Source organism: Rhinatrema bivittatum, chromosome 3 (genome assembly GCF_901001135.1).
Source record: "Rhinatrema bivittatum chromosome 3, aRhiBiv1.1, whole genome shotgun sequence".
NCBI lineage: Eukaryota > Metazoa > Chordata > Amphibia > Gymnophiona > Rhinatrematidae > Rhinatrema > Rhinatrema bivittatum.
This window is the reverse complement of record NC_042617.1, coordinates 321,330,875-321,352,833: the sequence shown is the minus strand read 5'-3', so window position 1 is coordinate 321,352,833 and position 21,959 is coordinate 321,330,875. Positions and strand designations below refer to the sequence as shown.

The following is a 21,959-nucleotide window of genomic DNA, read 5'->3' as shown; positions in this document are numbered from 1 at the left end:
TTTGAATTTCATTGAAAGGCATTGAAGGAGTTGTCAAACTGTTCCCGAGTTTCTTTTCCCTCTGTCCAAATCATAAATTATCATCAATATACCAGTAACATTTGAAGGGTCTCAACCTTTTGTTTGCCGGAACCGGCTAACTACCTTCCTTAAATTAGGTGGTCCAGGTGCAGATTTAAGAAAATTGTTTCTTAATAACTATTTCCCCCTTCCCCTTGCCAACCAACCAACAGCACTGTCCTCAGAAAAGAAAAAAACCCTCTCTCCCCTTCCCATTGAGCCACCAGTTATCACTGACAAAAATCCCTCCCTCTACCTCCTTCCTGCTGCCAGCCATCAGCAGGACTACAAGTAATACTTCTGCTCCATGGCCTTCTGTTTCAGTCGGAGCCGGTCCTGAGATTCGATCTCTAGGAGTGGAGCAGCTGCAGCTGAATGTTAACAAGCTGGAGTGAGACCCGGTCAGCCCTGTCCCTTCCTGGCATTTGTACAGGAGGTGGGGACTGAAAGCAGAGCAGATTCTGACTCAGTCTGGTGCCTGTTCATTAACATTCAGCTGCAACTGCTCCCCTCCAAAACAGGGCCTTAACTGGGATAAAAAGGTGGGAGGGCTAGGCAGAGTGCGGTGCAGCGTATGAATATGCAGCTGCAGGGCAAGTCTTGCTGCTTCTTCATCCTCCTTCACTCACTGCCACCGCAGACTGGCAGAAACGCTGTCGGTGACTGGTGCTGGCTCACGGAAACACTGCTGTATGTCTGATGTTATTTAAAAAGTCTCTCTTCCAGTTCTGCCATAAAAAAGCTGGCACGAGCAAGGCACATACCCCTGCAATGTACCATGAGCATCACAGGACCCCACAATCACCCACATGGGGAAAAACTTTCAGCGTAAGGGGATTCTATTCATGCAGTGCATGATATTCAGTGCAGAAAGTGGGACGAGGCATGCTACAGTGGTGAGACAGGCCAGACATTAAAGGCAAGAGTCAAGATCAAACGCCACAGAGAAGACCAAGGTGACACCTCCAGACCACTGGATCAATGACTTTATGATCAGGATAATTAGAGGAAAATTTAAAACAATCCAGTGGCGCAAGACTTTTCTAGTTAAAATGATCGGATACTTCGGAGCTGACAATTAAAGGAGTAAAGCCCTAAGTTTCTTAACTCATTATGAGCCATACACTGTACTGCCTGTCCCCTTCTGATCACCCCTTTCCCCAACCTTCCATCATGGGACTGCCTTTTCATGAGTCACTTCTATTTCCTGGTACTGTCAACCTTTGCTCACTTTTATTTATTTATTTAAACCTTTTAAACCCCATTGTTCTGTGTACTATCACAACGATTTACAATAAAAGAAATAAAAATGATAGCATACAATATAAATAAAAAGGTTGAAAGTATAAGTATGTTCTGATCTGAAGAAGAGAGTTTTAGCTGAGAAACTAGTCAAGAAATGTATTTAGTCCAATAAAAAGCCATCACCGTATATATTTATATATATATATATATATATATATTTTTTTTTTTTTTTTTTGCTTTTCCTTGTATTTGTTAACTTATTTCTGTGCATACTAGTGGACTAACATGCAGGCCAATACAGTAAAGTGCGCTCAGGCCAAGCGCACTGTTAGCCCCCGTTTGGATGCGCGTTTTCCACGCGCTATTTTTACCTCTTATACAGTAAGGGGTAATAGCGCGTGGAAAACGCGCGGCCAACCCCCCCGAAACTAATAGCGCCTGCAACATGCAAATGCATGTTGATGAGCCTATTAGTTATTCCTGCGTGAGTCAGAAGTAATGCCTGCCACAGGCAGGCCTTAATTTCGGCCGGCACCAGGATCTGTACACCCTCTGACTTAATATCATAGTGATATTAAGTCGGAGGCCCCCACCAAAAAAAATTCTTAAAAAAAAAAAAAATCTGCCCGCGGCTCGCGGATCGGAAGACAGACGCTCAATTTTGCCAGCTTCCATTTTCCGAACCTGTGACTGTCAGCGGGTTCGACAACCGACGCCGGTAAAATTAAGCGTCGGCTGTCAAACCCGCTGACAGCCGCCGCTTCTGTCAACAAGGAGGTGCTAGGGACGCGCTAGTGTCCCTACCGCCTCCCTTTTACCGCGGGCCCTCATTTGCCTGTTCTTGCTTACTGAATCGTGCGCCCAGGAGAGTGGGCTGGGTGCGCATCGGGAGAGTGGGCGCTCGCCGGCTCTCCCGCGCGTTTTACTGTATCGGCCCGATGGTAACCACACTGCTCTATCCATTAGCAAAAACAGCAAATATCCTACAACGAGACACAGTGCTTAGAAAAAGGTGCATTGTACCTGCATCTGTACATCGTCAGGTATAAAACTATCCAGAGCCTGAGGACCTGAGGTTCTCATCTGCAGATACGAAGAGCATCCACGGCTCCCGGCCTTCACTAGAAAGGGAACCCTAAGGCTACAGAAGGTTAAGTGCTGGCTTCAAGTCAAATGCCCTCATTAGAGTGACCACAGCAAAGGATTGCGGGGCGAGGAGGGGGACAAGACAAGGCAGGTGAGAGTGGGCTGAAAGGAAGAATCTTCAGGAATCGAAGCTGCCCTTTCCCAGATTTGCCTGGCAGTCTGCAGTCCTTCCTTGTGTGGTTTTTTTTTGGTTTCGCTTTTCACAGAGAACTTCATATTGCTGGAGTCTTTTCAGTCTGTGTTGGTGGTAGCCCGTCAGTACCTGTGGGCTTGGTGGTATTGAGAGCTCTGCTGAGAGGATGAGGCGTAACCCATTGCTGTCTGGGACTGTGAGGCGCCCTGAATGTTGTTTTGGTAACCCAGGCGTGAACTGGAGTGCTGGAAAACAAAAAGCAACAGGCTTGAAAGTGAGCTGGACTTTGTGCAGAAAACACGTTTTGTTTCCACCAGAAATATGAAGCATTTCTTCTCCATGTCAATATTAACATCAAAGCCTAACCTGCTGCTTTTATCTGTTTCACTCATGTAGGGCTGAATTTTCAAAGTTATTTACATGCACGAACCCAAGTTTTATGTGCGTAAAACAGCATGCACTTTTAAGGCGCTCTGGGGAGTGGAGCTTTTATGCACGTGCCTTTTAACTGTAAAAGGTATGCCCACAAGTCATCAGCACAAGGCACGCCCTCTGTGGAGGAGCTGGAAGCTTTGCCAGATAACCTGTGACTCGAGCACTTTCTGACGGAGTGCATTGTTAACCCTCTATTGGACGCGCTAATGTCTTTGGGCACCAGGAAAGTGCACATAAAAGCAGTAAAAACTGCTTTTCTGTGCACCCTCCGACTTAATATCATGGCGATATTAAGTCGGAGGTCCTGAAAGTTGCCAAAAGTAAAAAAAAATAAATAAATTTGAAGTCGGCCCGCGGCTCGAAAACCGGACGCTCAATTTTGCCGGCGTCCAGTTTCCGAACCTGTGGCTGTCAGCGGGCTTGAGAACCGACGCCGGCAAAATTGAGCGTCAGCTGTCAAACCTGCTGACAGCCGCCGCTCCAGTCCAAAAGGAGGCGCTAGGGACGCGCTAGTGTCCCTAGCGCCTCCTTTTGCCTGTTTTTACCGCCGGGCCTAATTTGCATTCTGAATCGCGCGCACAGGAGAGTGGCCTGCCCGCTCTCCCGCAGACTTTACTGTATTGGCCCGCAAGTGAGCTTGCTCTGAAAATATCGGTGGCACCGTTATAAACATTACTTGGGAAGAGTGTAAGACTAAAATCCTGCAGTTTTTTCTTCTCTCTGCTTTACATGATTGGTAACTGCTGGCACTGCCTCCCTGTGTCGAGCCCTTGGTGACTTCTCTCTATTCTGCTGTTAAGCTGCCTCTGTTCTTTCATCTATGTTGCTGCTCTAGATCCGCACCTGTGATATAACATGCAATCCCTTTTGCTTTCCAGTTTTCAATAATATTTGGCAATGCTCTGACTCTGGCATTAGTTATTTCCTCTTTCTATTAGCCATATCATCAGCTTTCGCTACTCTCAATCACACCCTTTTGCCGGCCCATCTGAAGTCACTGGGCATTCACGCCTGGTTTCCCCTCCCCCCCCCTTTCTAATTGTTTTTTCCACGTGATCACCGGAAATTCTTCCGAATCGTACCGCTCGAGCACTGGCGTTCCCCAGGGATCCTCCCCTCCCCCCTGCACAGTTCTATCCGATCTCAGTTTTTATTCCCATTCTCCAACAGTTGCATCACGGTGGATAAATGAGCCCCAGGAGGTGGATGCTGGTTATAGGAAGGCCATACTATCCTTATTCTATTGAAGGCATGAAGTCTGGGGATTCCCATCCTTTCCTCCTCATTACTGGATCCCTGCTTCAATCTCCTAATTAAAAGCTTCGCCTGCTGTGCCCTCCGAAACCACACTTTCTTATTCTGATTTTTGCACCATAGTTCAGACCCTAATTTTGTCACGCCTGGATTACTGTATTGGTCTGTTCTTGGCTCTGCCCAACTCTCACCTTTATGCCTTGTCTAACCTCTGGCGCCTCTCTACGTCGTCACATTTCTCAGGTTCTCGCCGAGTTGCCTATCATATGGCGTGCACAATTCAAAACTCTCACCTTGATCTTTAAGGCCCTTCACAGGTTAGCCCCACTTTGCTTATCTTCCTCTATTCGGATATACCAGCCCGGCCCGTAGTCTCTGCTCTACCTCCCAGCATATACTAGAAATCCCCTCCCTCAAACAAGCAGGGCTGTCAGAGTCTTGCAAGCACATTTTTTTCTTTTGCAGGCCCAGCCCTATGGAATAGTCTCCCGCTGGAAATTGGAGCTGAAAAGGATCTGCTTTAGACTTTAGCAGCTTCCTAAACTGATCCGTTCACCCTGGCCTTCCCTGACTGATGCGATTCCCTTCCTCCCCTTACCTTTCAGGTTTCTTTTTTTTTTTTTTTTTTTTACGAACATTTTTATTGACACAGTAAGTAACAGCAGAACAACAATAAAGTAATCAACAAATAAGTTGCGTCACAGTGTCATCATTTCAGACCCTCCCAAATTCCTTCCCCCCACCCCGCCCCTTGTACCAGAAGGAAGCCCCCTCCCGAGAGTACATAAGCAATGATACTATTCATAGGCAACAGCATATTAAAGTAACAGCATATCAAGGTAAAAAGGAAACAATGGTTCAAAGATCCAAAGGCCAAGACAGTAAGACTGTATGACGACTCCCCGCAAGGACTAAATCCCCCAGCCAGAGAATAAAAACCAATAGACAAGAAATATACAGCAGGCAGGTGTACTCAGCGCATTCCATCCATAGTCCCGGGCTAAGTAACAGAAGTCAAGGAAGCCTCAGTAGTCCGCCAGTTGAGATAAGGATTCCAGATTTGGTAAAACATTTTCAATCTCTTATGTCTTTCCGCTGTGAGTTTATTCAGGGTACAGATATGATCTGTCCTCCGTTGAACCACAGCCAAGCCTGGCCCGTTCCTGTCCCTCCACAGACGTGCAATTTCCAAACGAGCAGCTACACACACCTGTACACACAGTTCCGATGTCCCCTCTGGTTCTAGGCGGTCGAAGTCATTCAGTAACGCGCCATTAGGAGTGAGATTAATGGGATGGGGAAGCATCTTGTTTAACCAACATTCAACTTTCCTCCACACAATTTGGATACAAGCCCCCTCCCACCACATATGCAAAAATGTTCCCCTAGCATCACACCCTCTCCAGCATTTACCATCATGTTTTGGATACATTTTCCCCAACTTGTCAGGGGTGATATACCAACGAAATAATAACTTGTACCCATTTTCTACAAGGAGGGATGAGATGGAGGCTTTACTAAGACGAAGGTAAATCTGCTCCCATTCAATTGTGGTCAGTTCCCTCCCGAGATCAGCACACCATGCTCTGATATGACTGGGGGCAACCAACAACCGACCATTAAGCAATTTATAAATCTTGGAGAGAAGGCCCCTCGTTCCAAGGGGGTTGGAACAGAAGCCCTCAAATAAAGTCTTGCCGCCCCGCAAATCTGCTAACACTCCATTTGTAAGACAAAAATGCTCCAACTGCTTGTAGGACAAATATTCAGTAGTCGGGATGTCCACCCTCTCACGCAGCAAGGCGTAGGAAAGGAGTTTATCCCCGCCCCACAAATGCTCCAATCTAGTGATAGATCTGGCCTTCCAGGCTTGAAATGCGGAGGCATGAAGCCCCGGGCCAAAATTGGTATTATGATATAAACTCGTCATATAGAAATATTTCTTAGTACCCACCAACTTAGCTTTCCAAGTGGACCACAACTCTAACGTGTGAGAGGTAGTAGGCAAGAACTGGTTTTTGCAGGCTCTCCACGTACTCCTAGGTTGCCAGGGCAAGGCAGCTAACTGCAATTCTGGTACCTGAGACTGCTCAAGAGCTACCCAGTGTTTGGGATCTCTATCCACATGCCACTCTATAAGAGAGCGAACCTGTCCTGCTACATAATACCACTGAACATTGGGCACACTAAGCCCCCCTTCAAGTTTAGTTTGATAAAGAACATGTCTACTAACGCGTGGTGGGCGTCTTCTCCAAATAAAGCTAAAGATCCGACGCTGCCACAGTTTGAGGGCTATATTAGGGATTGCTATAGGTAATGACTGAAACAGGTATAATAACTTCGGAAGGATATTCATCTTGACAGTGGCTATGCGCCCCAGCCAGGACATAGGTAGCCGATGCCAAATATCCAAATCAAAAAAGATTTTTTGTATAAGCGGAGGGTAATTGCAAGCATAAATATCCCTCGGGTGGCTTGGTAGATAAACCCCCAGATACTTGAGTTTTTGGGAAGCCCAGCGAAAGGGATGAAGAGGTTTTAAGGTGTGGACGTTGGAAGGAGAACAGGTGAGATTAAGGATCTCTGATTTTTCCCAATTGACTCGGTATCCAGAGGCCTCGCTAAACCACCTTATTTCCTGTTCAATGGCCAAGAGGGAGTCATGTGGATCCGTCACCGTAAAGATAACATCATCTGCAAAAAGACAAAGTTTATGTTGGGCATCTCCCACCTGCACTCCCCGAATGGCTGAATTACTGCGAATTTTAATTGCTAGGGGCTCCAAAAATATCGCAAAAAGAATGGGCGATAGTGGGCACCCCTGTCTTGTTCCCCGACCCACCGTAAAACTCTCAGAATATCCCCCATTAATTTTGAGGCAGGCTTGAGGATGTTCATACAATTTAAGCAGCCACTCACAGAAAAACGGGCCAAACCCCATTTTACGCAATACCCCAAACAGAAAGGGCCAATGAACCATATCGAACGCTTTTTCTGCATCCATGGAAAGAAGGAGCGCATCCCCCCGGCGACCGTGAACTATCCACATCAGATCTATCAATTTCCGAATATTGTCCCCAGCCATTCTCCCCGGGATAAATCCCGCCTGATCTTGGTGTATGAGGCCCATGATGTAGTTGTTCATGCGACCAGCAAGTATCTTCGCTAGAATCTTAAGATCCAGATTGATCAGGGAAATGGGACGATATGAGCCGCATACCGTGGGGTCACGCCCTGGCTTGGGGAGAACCGTAATACCCGCTAGGTTAGCTTGAGGTCCCAGAGTGACTCCCTGTCTTAAAGAATTATATACTTTTTGCAGATGTGTGACCAGAAGGGGCCCAAATTGCTTATAAAATTTTGCCGTCAGGCCATCGGGGCCTGGTGATTTCCCCACCTTCAACTCATGGATACTATCTAGTACTTCGGCAGCGGTAATCTCAGCATCAATGGCCTCTTGTGCCTCAGTGGTAAGACATGGTAACTGAAGATCCGCCAGATAGCTATCTACATGTGTTTGAGAGATATTAGCGTTAGGGGCATATAACTGAGCATAGAAATCTAAGAAACACTTCCGGATCGCCGTGTTATTAGTGAGGATAGTGCCCGCGGGGGATTTAATTTTGGCAATATTATTTTGATATTGTATGCGTTTTAATCTAGATGCTAGTTGTTTGCCAGCTTTATTGCCCCCCTCGAAGTAAGTCTGCTTCGCTAGCAGCATGGAGTGGGCAATCTTATTGGTGTCTAAACGAGTGAGATCCTCCCTAGCGCGTGTGAGTTTCAGCCATACCTTCTGGGAGCCACGAAGCTGATGCAGCCGAGACAAATGGCGTATAGTATCCCTCAATCCCTGGGCGGTTTTTTAATCCCTTTTTTTGACAAAAGTACCACGAGAGATCAATAGTCCCCTAAAATAAGCCTTAAATGCGTCCCACACCATGGGCGCAGAAACATCCTCCCCCATATTTAGAGAAAAAAAACTCTTGATGTCTTCATTGAGGGTGGAGACATAAGCTGTATCGTTCAATAGGGATTCATTAAGGCGCCAGAACCGTACCCCCGCATCATACCCCTGTAAGGATACCTCGACGACCACTGCGGCATGATCCGTCCACACCACCGGACTTATATCGGAGTGACGTATCTGATGGAAAAGCCCCTTGTCTGCCAAAAAATAATCGATCCTGGAATAGGAGCAGTGAGGTGTGGAGTAGAATGTATAGACTCGAGAAGTGGGATAATGTACCCTCCAGACATCCAATAACTGCCAGGTATCCATGTGAGTATTCAGCTTAGCTCTATGAGTGGGAGAAGAGGAGACACTGCCCTTAGAGGCATCCAGGCAGGGCCTCCGCACCACATTGAAGTCTCCACCGAGCAACAAAAATCCCTGGCTATGCTGTAAAAGCAGGGATCCCACCTGATCAAAAAACCTTCCCTGTTCCTTATTAGGTACATAGATATTCATTATGGTATACACCACCCCGTTAATAGAGAGAACTAAAATAAGATAGCGACCCAGAGGATCCCTAATACAACTTAGACATTCAAAGATCACTTGTCTACTAAACAAAATTCCAACCCCTGTATACTTCGCCTTGTTTGAGCTGGCTGCATAATATTGGTGCGGATAGAGGGGAGAGGCCATGAGTGACTCATACCTGGCTCGGAGGTGAGTCTCTTGGACAAGAACAACATTGGTTTTAAGACTGTCCAGTTCCCTATAGAACAGGCGTCTCTTGTAGGGAGTATTAAGCCCCTTAACGTTTAGAGAGGCTATGCGCAAGGTAGTCATTGCATCATAGCTAAAACAGCCGTCACTAAGCTTTGAAATTTACGAGACCCTATCCCCCTCGCCAGCACCGTTGTTTCCCACACGAAAATACCATTGCTGTGAACCTTTCTCATAACCAGTAGTGTAATCAACAAGCATCGGGCCTCCTCCTGTTTCCCCCAGAATCCCCCCCTCCCCAGCCCCCTCCCCTCCCACACAGCAGATCTACAAACTCCGTGCTGTAGATCCAACCTTTTTAGACTCATAGAGGAAGATTATAACTGACTTCACTCCCCCTTCCCTAAAAACATATGAAAAATGCAGTAAATATCTAAAGTTCCCCAACTCTTGAACATATACATATCTCAAAAAAAAACATTTGAAACAGTGAAACAGTGAGCGCAGGTTTTCATGGGCACTCGGCTCACTTATCCTGAGGTAAAGAATGCAAACAGACCACCAACTATGTGGGCCCGTATCAGGTCAAGTTGTCCCAGCCACAGACTTGTTAGCGTCAGAGTTCCTTTTCAGCCTGCTATTTCGGGTACCAACTCTTTGCCACCTGGGATGCTGGCCCTGAGGTAGAGCCTTCCTTGATGGACCCGGTAGCGATGTCACAGGGCAGAACCCCTTTCCTTTCAAAAGCGTAGTCGCCTCTGCCACCGTTTGCAGATGGGAAGTCTGACCCTCCCATGTGAAAGTCAACCCAAACGGGTGGAGCCATCGGTACTTAACATTGGCACCCCGAAGGAATTGGGTAACTTCCCGGAATTCATAGCGGCTCTGTAACGTGGCTTGGGAGAGATCAGCATATATAGAAATCTCCTGGGTTTCCCACACCCATTTCTGTTGTTTCCTTGCCGCCGCAGCTATTTTCTCCTTCTGTGAATAGCTGTGGAAACATACAATTATGTCTCTAGGGACATTTGCCCTCGGAGAGCGCAAGGCTCTATGTGCTCTGTCAATCTTTATGTCCACCTCTACCTGCTGCGCATCCGAATGCTCGCTGTGTAATAGAAAAATACAGAAGCGGGTAATTAACTGCTCACAGTTCTCGCCATCAGAATTCTCTATGAAGCCCCGAAAGCGAAGGTTCCCTCTCCTCGCTCTGTTTTCCAGATCCGCTATTTTGGCCCGTACGGCGACATTTTCACTCTGCAACTCGGTGCAAATATCCTGGAGTTGCTTCGTGGCCTCCGCCTGCTCGTCCATCTTGCCCTCGTGGTCGTCGACCCGCCGGCCCATGGCGTGCAGCTCCTCCTGGAAGTCTTCCATCATCTCGCGAATTTCCTTTTTGTAGCTTTTGAGGTCCTGCCGAATGCTACAAAACCATTCGCGGAACTCTGATCGCGTCGGGGCCACGTCCGATGTTACATTAAATTCATCTGCGCCATCAGAGGGTTCAGAAAGCATGTCGGAAGTCGCGCTCCGGATCGGGGCCTCCGTCTCCTCTCCTCCCGACTTTTGGTAGGAATAGCAGCGAAAATCAACTGATTTTCGTTTCGTCGCCATCCGAGATGCCTGCACTCAAATCTCACCGCCGAGGAAGTACAGACGTGCAATTTGCCACTCGTAAGTTAGCTTTTGATAGGGAAGATATCGGGAACTCAAAAGTTAGGCAGCCATTTCATCGGCTGACGTCACTTCCTCCTACCTTTCAGGTTTCTGGTAGCTTTTGCTCCTTAACTGCTGATGCTGCTTAATATTAGGTTATTGTTTTATAATTTTATTTTGTATGTTTTTTGTACTTCGCTGAGATTGGCGGATTAGTGGCACTGCCACATAAACGAGAGTGCCACCTGCAGTCCCTCAGTATTTCTCTACCTCCAGCAGATGGTAGAGATGCTAACCCTGCAGTACTGACTGACTGGATATTTTAAGGAAAATTGCTCCCCGAGGTGACAGGCTCCTGCAGAAGGGTCATCCCTCGGGTTGAGCTGGGCGAACGGGGGGGTTGGATGCTCCTGGCCAGCTTCAGCCCTCGACCCCGGGACCCCCGACAGCCATATTTCTCTACCTCCATCTGCTGGTAGGAATGAATAACCCGCTTGTCTGGACTGATCTGGGTATGTTCAGGAATAGGTTATTGTTTTATAATTTTATTTTGTATGCATTTTGTACTTTGCTGAGATTGGCGGATCAGCGGAATAGAAGTTTGTATAAATAAATTCTAATATGCTGTACCCTACCTTGAATGGATATCTTACCCAAAAAGGCAGGTAAAGCGAAGTTGCTTAACTGTAACAGGTGTTCTCCTAGGACAGCTGGATGTTAGTCCTCACAACTGGGTGACATCATCAGATGTCGCCCGGGAGAGGAAACATTGATTGGCACACTGAGCATGCCACTATCCATGCATCCACGTGTGGTCTCTCTTCAGTCTCATAAGTAGATTACAAAAAGAGAAAACAAACTAAGAGAACTCTGCAGGGTGGTGGGCAGGTTTCCTGAGGACTAGCATTCTGCTGTCCTAGGAGAACACTTGTTACAGGTAAGCAACTTCGCTTTCTCCTAGGACAAACAGGATGGTAGTCCTCACATATGGGTGAATCCCTAGCTACAGACTGGACCCAAAAACCAATGAGATCAACAGATACCAAACTAGGTGCCAACGGGCACTGCAACGGAGGTGTTGCTGGTCACATCGGGGACAGTCTGAACCCAAAAGTGGGCCTTAGGCATGAAGATCTGGCAACCTAGGGGCAGGTGTGGGCAGCGGCACAGAACATGTCAGCAGAAAGATGTGGCCTCAGTCCCATCAAGCACACCAGGCCATTTGTACGAGTGGCTTCCCCAGCTGTTTCAGATCTCCAAGGCAGGGAGAGCACAACAGCTGCAGAGGCACTGACTTCACCACTGAGTTCAGAGCACAATGATGAACTGTTCCAGAGGTTCCCTCGGCTATTGAGGCTGAACAGCATGGCCAAAAAAGCTCAGCAACGTGAACAGAGACACTGGGTCTAGAGGGAATAAGCTTGGCTCAATGAGGCAGAAGGGCTGAAGGCCCTTCATGGAGCTCCAGGACCCTACGTGGTCCTGGAGCTCCATGGCGCAAATCACACAGGAAGCAAGCCAAAGCAGAGGAGCACAAACCAAGAAGTCAATTTCAAGTAAAGAATAGCCTTCAATAGCAGGCACAGCAGTGAAACAGCAGCAAGGGGTCAATAATGGTATATTTTACCGCTCCCAGGACGCAAGTGGCTGCACTCACCTACCTGCCAGTGGGCCTGGCCACAATGAGACATTGCCAAGCAGCACACGTGGCAGAACACTGCCATGCTTACCACACCTGGACCTTCCCTTAGGTGTGCGTGCACCTGAAGTCACTAGTCTTAAAGGACCCATGGTGGGAAAACCCGCAGCACCCTCGGACAACATCACGACCAGCTGCCCTATAAAAGTACTCTCCTGGCATCTCTTCCTCACCTCAGCAAGAAAGTCATTTGGTTCCTAGTCTTCAGACAGGCTCCATTCTTCAGCCTTGTTGCACGTCCAGCTTCTGCCTCAGCCTTGCTCTACGTCCATCTGCAGCTTCAGCCTCAGCCTTGCTCCACGTCCGTCTGCAGCTTCAGCCTCAGCCTTGCTCCACGTCCGACTGCAGCTTCAGCCTCAGCCTTGCTCCATGTCCGTCTGCAGCTCCAGCCTCAGCCTTGATCCATGTCCGACTGCAGCTCCAGCCTCAGCCTTATTCCACGTCTGTTTCCAGCTTCAGCCTGGTCCTTCAGCCTTGTCTGGTCCCTTGACTGATCCAGCTGTTCAGATCTGACCGTCATCACAGATTTTTGGGTTTTGTCATAGCCTGGCTCATGCCAAGACTCGGGCTCATGCCAAGACTCATTCACCAGCTGTTGGCGCAAACCTTAGGGCTCTGCCCATGAGGTTGCATCAATTATCCCACAGCAAGAAGGGCTCACTCTTACGTTGTTCGCAACAGATTACCGAGATCATGAGCTCAGAGAATGCGTCTCCGCGATGGAACATTGTTGCATTGGCCTTCCAACTTGAACAAGTAAATGGGTTATTACCAACCTTCTCCTATCTCCTAACTATGATTCAAGCACAACCTCCGGCTTCCGTCCCAGTTCCAGGTCTGGCGAACCCAGTACCAGCCCCTATGTGGATCACGGAATCCATGATTCAACTTCCACCACCTCGGATGTATAGTGGTGATCCTAAGGGGATCAATTCGAGTTACAGCTGGATTGTTTTTTTTCTGACCATATCAAGACTACGTATATCTTCTCCCTATTGCACGGACCTACTTTCGCCTGGGCTTCACCCTTGTGGGAACAAGATGACTTACTTCTTAGGAACTTGGATAACTTCATAGAACAGTTTTGCCTGATTTTTGATTAGCCCAGGCACCTTTCATCCGCTGCTACAGAAATTATTTGTATTCAGCAAGGCTCTGACTCAGTCAGCAGTATGCAGTAGAACTTTTTACCCTAACTTCTGAACTTGGTTGGAACAAAGACAGCCAAAACGCCATTTTTTGGCAAGGGTTATCCGGGAGAATAAAAGATGAACTAGCAGCTCGGGACCTTCCCCCGACCCTAGAAGCACTTAATTCCCTGGCTATTCGAAGAGATCTGTGATTTCAGGAACAAGCCCGAGAGAAGATCACCTCCCATTGGGTCACTCCCGAAGCTCCCAAACACATGAGTCGTTTGGAGTCCATGCTAGAGCCAATGAAGGTGGTGGCCCTTGAAAATGTAATTGGATAGTACCCTACTTTTGCTCGAGGAAAAGCAAAGGTGGAGATGACACAATCTTTGCCTCTACTATGCAGCACAAGGACATTTTTCAGCCAGTGTCCCGAGAGACTGGGAAACTCTGAAGAAATAGGTCTCGTCGGGAAGGCAGTTTTCCACCATTCTGCCCCTTCTTTGTAATTGATGGTACCAGTGTCCCTTACCTTCAGGAAATACTCAGTTCAAACTTATGCTTTAATTGATACCAGAGCTGGGGGCAACTTTATTCAAGATTCCCTTTTACATTAATGAGGCTACCTTACTACCAATTTGACTATTCCTTGTGTTATGTTTTCCATTTATGGAACTCCCTTACCTGGTCATGTGACTGCGACCACCTTGCCCATCTCTATACAGATAGAGTCTCACCAAGAAAAACTTCAGTTCTATGTGCTACCTAAAGCATTCAGTCCTCTTGTACTTGGGCTACCTTGGCTCAGACTCCATCAACCATCCATTGACTGGAACACCTTACAGATCAATCACTGGGGGTCGATCCTGTCGGGAGCACTATGATACCTCAGCTCAGGCAACTCCGACCTGGACCACTTCAACAAAACTAACAGATCTAGCACTTCAGTATACATCCTGTGCCAGCCTATGTTATGAGATACAATCTGGAGCTCTAGCATCATGCAATGTTCCTGTCTGCTCTAAACCTTGGACATTGGTCGTCATGGGAGTAGAGGCCGCTGCTAATAGAACAGAGGCTGTCCCCATGCAACATGATGATCCTAGAACTTACAAGTCATGTCCGCATTCTTCTGAAGGATCCCTGTCTGAAGAACAGGATCAACCAACAGATGTTTCTTCTGCCCAGTCCCAAGATGTCATGTTGAAACCCCAGAGTTCCCGGATGGCAAAATTGTACCTTTAATGTCTCCCTAGAAGCCAAAGAAAAGAGGCTAGGGGAGGGGGCATAAAGGAGGGGGTACTGTTACATTTCACCACTTGTTGGAAGCAAGTGGCTGCACTCACCTGCCTGCTGGTGGGCTGGCCACAATGAGATGCTGCCGAGCAGCACACGCAGGACACCACTATGCTTACTACCTCTGTTCTTCCCCTAGGCCCGCACAAAGTCAGTAGTCTTAAAGGGCCCATGGCGGTAAAACCGTGGTGCCCTCGGATGATGTTACAACCTGCTGCTCTATAAAAGGGCTCTCGTGACATCTCTTCCTCACCTCAGCAAGAAGGTAGTTTAGTTCCTAGTTTTCTGCCTGGTTCCAGTCTTCAGCCTTGCTCCATATCCGTCTTCAGCTTCAGCCTCAGCCTTGTTCCATGTCCGTCTTCAGTTTCAGCCTCAGCTTTGCTCCACGTCCATCTTTAGCTTCAGCCTTGCTCCACGTCCATCTTCAGCTTCAGCCTCAGCCTTGCTGCATGACCATCTTCAGCTTCAGCCTAAGCCTTGCTGCACGTCCATGTTCAGCATCAGCCTCAGGCTTGCTCCACGTTTGTCTCCACTTCATCCTGGCACTTTAGCCTTTTCTGGTCCCTCGCCTTGTCTGGCTCTTCATATTATGCTGTCATAGTCTGGCTTGTGCCAAGGCTCATTCGCTCATTGTCAGCGCAAACCTTAGGGCTCTGCCCATGAGGTTGATTCAATTGTGCCACGGCAAGAAGGGCTCATGCTCACTTTGTTCGCCACAAATAAGCAGCTGATCCAGTGCCTAACCAGCCAGGCACCAGTGGAGCACACAGGGAGAACCCCAAGCGGCTTATCTCACAGCTGAGTCAGGAGGCTGCACTACATGAAGCTGAATGAGTGAGAGGTAGGCTTGAGGCCATTGGTAAGCACTCAACTAAGCCTGGATGCTCAGTCTTCACAGGTCACGTCTTTTTCATGTATTAATAATGTTTCTCATAGCGTTCAGGATAGTACTGGGGGTGATAATGGTAAGACAGAAGAAGATGAGTGAAGATTGGAAGAGTAGTCTAGTGGTTAGAGCAGTGGGCTATGAATCAGAGGAACCAGGATTCATTCTCACTGCAGCTTCTTATGACCTTGGGTAAAACACTTTACCTTCCATTGGCTCAGGTACAAACTTAAAGGCGAATTTTAGAAGCCCTGTGTGCGCTAAAACCAGGAGATATGCGCATAAGTTGGGCTGGCACGCACAGAGCAGATTTTATAAGCTGCCCAGGGACGTGCATATCTCCTGCTGCGAGCACAAGTAAAACGTTTCCGAAAAGGGGCAGAGCATAGTCTAGGCAGGGCATGGGTGTGTTGGGCCTGGACAAGAAATATGCATGTAAATACTTGTGTCCTTGTGTGCGCCAGAGTCCCCATTACGTAAATTTACTTCTGCTATGGATGGTGTGTAAGTATTAAAACAAAAAAATCTAGGCTAGTTAGCAAGGTTTCAAGGGTTGGGGCTAACAGGGGGGAATGGACTATTAAATTAGGGGTCTCTGCAAGTACTATCCCTAAACTGGGTGAAGTGGGAACAAACTGGGAAAACGGCGAATGATGTTGTCACACGTTTCTTATAAAATTCTCCCACTTACTCGGTAGAAGTAGCAATTGTGTGCACACATGTGTTCATTTAAAATTGTACACACATGTACACATATCCAGGCTATTTTATAACATATGTACATATATACGAGCCAGCAAACATGCACACATACGTGCCCGTTTAAAAGTTACAATCTTAGATTGTAAGCCCTTTGGGGATAGGGAAATACCTACAGAGCTGAATATAATTTGCTTTGATATGTCAAAAAGATGAATATAAATAAATAAATAGAATAGTAGCAGAAAGAGGGGATAAGATAGATAGTGAGGGATATCGATGCTTTATTCAAGATTTTAAGAAAGAAAAGTAGAAAGAGGGGAAAGGGTGCTTACAGTGTATGGATTTCCTCTGATTTCAAGTCATCTAGGTCAAGCGATTCATTCTGATTCAGATTCTGAGAGTCCCACTGATAGTGCACCCACAAGGGAAGTTGATGTTGGGATTGAAGTAGAGAATCCTAGAGTCGATGGAATGGACAGATGTGCCATAGCCTCAATGAGTGTAAGGGTGCATGAGAAAGTGAAGTGAAAAAAAACCAGCAAGGAGATTAAGAAAAAGGGGGAGGAGTGAAAACAGAGGTAATGGATATCTGGATTCATAAATAATTGGATCCTGGTTTTTCATGTCCTAGCCAGTATAACTGGGGGGAAAACACCAGAACTGAATGCAGAGCTCTTGATATTCCAACATGATCATTAGAGCACAGAGTAGAGGGGTGGCCAACTCTGATCCTCAAGAGCCATAAACAGGTCTGGTTTTCAGGATATTCACAATAAATATGCATGGGATACATTTGCATACACTGCCTCAATTGTATGCAAATGTATCTCTTGTGTATTCATTATGGATATCCTGAAAATCTGACCTGATTGTGGCTCTTGAGGATCAGAGTTGGTCATTCCTGACACAGGACCAACAGAAGATGGGCATGACTTAATTATGATGAAAAGATAAAAAACAATTAGTGAAAAATAATGAATTGAGATGTAGGGATATTGATCTATGGCTCAATGGAATGACACCACAGCACCCCTGTCCTTTCTGTTGGGGTAAGGACCAGTGAGGCCCAGCAGTTGTCACTCAGGAGCCAGGCAATAATGGGGTACAGACAGCCTAGGGCTCCTCTTGCCTCTGGCTCTCAAACGAAGGTAGCCAAAATCCCATGCCGGCAGTATGATAATGGGCAGTATACTTGGATGCAGGCATGCAAGTTCAGGCATAAATGCCCCAATTGTGGAGGAAGGCGCCCTGTGGCTGAATTCCAACCAAGAGGTCATATGCAACCAGCACAAACATAGCAGGCATTTTAAGAGGGCAGAGTTCCCAGTCTTCAGGGCAATGAGCCATGGCTTGATAGATAATCTGTTAAGATGCAAAACTGTTAGCAGAAGGTTTTATGTAGGGGGCTCAAGATTTTTTATAATGGGCCAGAGGGCCCATATCAAGCAAAAAAATGCAGCCTCAGACAGGGAGAGAAAGGACCTGGTGCAGACAAAGCTCCTCAAAAAAATTGAACTGGGTAGAACAGCAGGCCCTTTCAATAGACACAGATGGATAATTTGATTATTTTATCACTGGGTCCGGTGTCCAAGAAAGAGATAGGTAAACTTAGGATAATTCACAAGCTGTCATATCCAAGAGGAGTGGAAGTTAATATTTTTCTGGGAAGCGGGATCATCAGTCAGAGTGATAAAGTCAGTAATGGCCAGCATTGCTTTCATCGCCAAGTTACACCGTCAGATTGACCCAATAGCATCCTTTCTGGTAAAGAAACTACTACAAGCCTGAATTAGGGAGGGGAGACTAATGAGACACCCAGACAAGCGTAGGCTGAGTAAGCATGCAATACTGGAGAAGATCTGGCTTGTTGCGGTGGCCATATGCTTCACTATATACGTCAGTGCTGGAAAAAGCATAAGCATTGTCAAGTTAAGTGTAAAACATTGATAAGACAGGCGAAGAGAAAATTTGAAATGAGATTGATCGTAGAGGTAAAAACTCATAATAAAAACTTTTAAAAATATATCCGAAGCAAGAAACCGGTGAGGGAGTTAGATGACCGAGGGATTAAAGGGACTCTTAGGGAAGACAAGGCCATTGAAGAAAGACTAAATACATTCTTTACTTCTGTGTTTATTAATGAGGATGTTGGGGAGATACCAGTTCTAGAGATGCTTTTCAAGGGTGATGAATCAGATGGACTAAACCAAATCATTGTGAGCCTGGAAGATGTAGTAGGTCAGATTGACAAACTAAAGAGTAGCAAATCACCTGGACCAGATGGTATGCATCCTAGGGTTCTGAAGGAACTAAAAAATGAAATTTCAAATCTATTAGTTAAAATTTGTAACCTATCATTAAAATCATCCATCGTACCTCAAGACTGGAGGGTGGCCAATGTAACACCAATATTTAAAAAGGGCTCCAGAGGCAATCCGGAAAACTATAGACCAGTGAGCCTGACTTCATTGCGGGGAAAAATAGTGGAAACTATTCTAAAGATCAAAATCACAGAGGATATAGAAAGACATGGTTTAATGGAACACAGTCAACATGGATTTACCCAAGGGAAGTCTTGCTTCACAAATCTGCTTCATTTTTTTGAAGGGGTTAATAAACATGTGGATAAATGTGAATCAATAGATGTATTGTATTTGGATTTTCAGAAGGCTTTTGACAAAGTCCCTCATGAGAGGCTTCTAAGAAAACTAAAAAGTCATGGGATAGGAGGTGATGTCCTTTCGTGGATTACAAACTGGTTAAAAGTCAGGAAACAGAGAATAGGATTAAATGTTCAATTTTCTCAGTGGAAAAGGGTAAACAGTGGAGTACCTCAGGGATCTGTACTTGGACTGGTGCTTTTCAATATATTTATAAATGATCTGGAAAGGCATACGACATGTGAGATTATAAAATTTGCAGATGATACAAAATTATTCAGAGTAGTTAAATCACAAGCGGATTGTGATACATTGCGGGAGGACCTTGCGAGACTGGAAGATTGGGAATCCAAATGGCAAATGAAATTTAATGTGGACAATTGCAAGGTATTGCATATAGGGAAAAATAACCCTTGTTGTAGTTAAACAATGTTAGGTTCCATATTAGGAGCTACCACCCAGGAAAAAGATCTAGGCATCATAGTGGATGATACTTTGAAATCGACGGCTCAGTGTGCTGCAGCAGTCAAGAAAGCAAACAGAATGTTAGGAATTAAGAAGGGAATGGTTAACAAAACGGAAAGTGTCATAATGCCTCTGTATTGCTACATGGTGAGACTGTACCTTGAATACTTCTTACGACTGTCGCTGCCCGACGACTTCACTCCGTCCTCCTTACCTCTCTGGCAACTCCTCATGCGGTTGACGGACGTTTGGCTGCCGCGGCATCTGCCTGCCATCCTCTCTGGCGTCCCCGGTCCGGCTTGGGAGCTGCCTCCCGCCATGCTGTCCAGTTGCCTTAGGGTGCACGCACCGTGCGGTCCTGCTTCAAGTACCTTCTTTGGCGCGAACCTCAGGGGTGTCCCCCTGTGATGATATCACGCATCCCGGATACAAATAGCCTGCGTGATTGCTAGCCATCAAAGTTTCCTAATGGATGAGATTCGTTCTCCGTACCTAGCTACTAGGCCTCCATTATTGGACTACTCTATTTGGCATACCCGCTCCTCGGGGGCCTCTCTCTCTCCTCTCTTTCAGGTCGCTCTCTGGAACCGGTACTCGCTCCTCGAGGGCCCATGTTCCTGGACTCGCTACCTGGACTTATCTTCTGCCTGGAAGACACCGCTGCCTATACCATCTGTGAGTTACCATCTACTTCTCTCAGAGCTGTTCCCTGGAACCAGGTACTCGCTCCTAGAGGGCCTACCTTTACTTCAGCTCCTGTGCTCCATACCGAGAGACCGCTGTGTGAGTACTATACCAACGAGGCTCTATTCCTGAACCCTGCATATATTGCTTGTACTCACGATCTCAGTTTCTCTCCACTACAGCACAGCCATTGTGGGATCGCTGTTCCAGAGCCTGAGGAACTACAAGCTCAGCCGGGCTACATTCCTACTCACTACCGCCACACCTCTGGTGGTTCCTCAATACTGTTTAATAAAAAATCTAACTGTGTGTGTGTCCTAAAGCTGAGCCTGACCAGTGGCCCCTCACGGGACTTCCCCCCGTGGGCGTGGTCAGCAGCCACAGAGTCCAGGGGTCCACCCAAATACTTACAAACAATAACAATTCTGTGTACAATTCTGGTCGCAACTGAAAAAGATATAGTTGCGATGGAGAAGGTACAGAGAAGGGCAACCAAAATGATAAAGGGGATGGATCAGCCCCCCTATGAGGAAAGGCTAAAGAGTTAGGGCTATTCAGCTTGGAGAAGAGACGGCTGAGGGGGGATATGATAAGGGTCTTTAAAATCATGAAAAGTCTAGAACGAGTAGATATGAATCGGTTATTTACAGTTTTGGATAATAGAAGGACTAGGGGGCATTCCATGAAGCACATTTAAGACTAATCGAAGAAAATTCTTTTTCACTCAACGCACAATTAAGCTCTGGAATTTGTTGCCAGAGGATATGGTTAGTGCAGTTAGTGTAGCTGAGTTTTAAAAAGGTTTGGATAAGTTCTTGGAGGAGAAGTCCATTAACTGCTATTAATCAAGTTGACTTATGGAATGACCTCTGCTATTACTGGCATCAGTAGCAGGGGATCTTCTTAGTGTTTGGGTACTTGTCAGGTTTTTGTGGCCTGGTTTGGCCTCTGTTGGAAAGAGGATGCTGGGCTTGATGGACCCTTGGTCTGACCCAGCTTGGCAATTTCTTATGTTCTTATGATTGTCTTATGGGCTAGTGAGCTGGTTCCTATAATGCCGGATGCACGTATTGGGAAGTTGCTGATGGGCATTGTGAAGCTACAAGAAAATGGTCTCATGATGAAAGAGCAGGAAAGGGGAGCTTAGACAGAGGTTGTGGGAAGTAGATGGCTTTGAGACCTATTCTGTGGCAATCACAAGGTCCTTCTTACAGATTTGGAAGGTCGGGGAGGGTGGTTTTTGACCCACAAGGATGAGTCCGCTCTTTCTAGGTTTCAGTTTGTATCTGTATTAAAGAAATGTTTAGGGAATGCTGGTTTTGATCTTTCTGCTTTTGGTATCCACTCATTTTGCATTGGAGCAGCACCTTTTGTTGTGCAAGAGGAAATATCTTGCGATAAGTTAAAAAAAAGTTAGGGGGATGGAAGTCAAATAAATTTAGGAATTCTATAAGGCTAAATAAGGTGATAAGGGCTCAATGGATAAGGATATGTATTAAAAAAATAAGTTTGGAAGTTGACCATATCTGTCTGGTTTATCTCCTAGGCCAACTGTATTTTATGTCTTTGTCTGTTGTCATGATTTATTTTATTACTGTTTTATGTTTAGATGTTTTAAATGTAATAATTAAAGTTTTTTATTTGTATACCATGCTGTGTCTGACTGAATGGGAAGTATATAAATGTAAGACTGAGATATATCTGGATATGTGTCCACTCATATATATTCTGGGCTAGGGAGAATGGTAAAAGGCCTCTGAGGAATCATCAAGGATTCACAGTGACAGGCATTAGGATCCAGTGGATGGGTGAACATGACATGAAATGGGACCA

General features: G+C 46.4%; 1 protein-coding gene across 1 annotated transcript in view; it reads right to left on the bottom strand.

Moving 5' to 3' along the window:
* Window positions 1-2,132: 2,132 nt before the first annotated feature.
* CDK19 (cyclin dependent kinase 19) overlaps window positions 2,133-21,959 on the bottom strand; it is a 529,893-nt gene continuing 510,066 nt past the window's right edge. Inside the window, exon 13 of the mRNA XM_029595265.1 lies at window positions 2,133-2,829. Within this exon, the coding sequence (XP_029451125.1) occupies window positions 2,707-2,829 (123 nt within the window). The 3' untranslated portion in view covers window positions 2,133-2,706. The remainder of the gene's footprint in view (window positions 2,830-21,959) is intronic.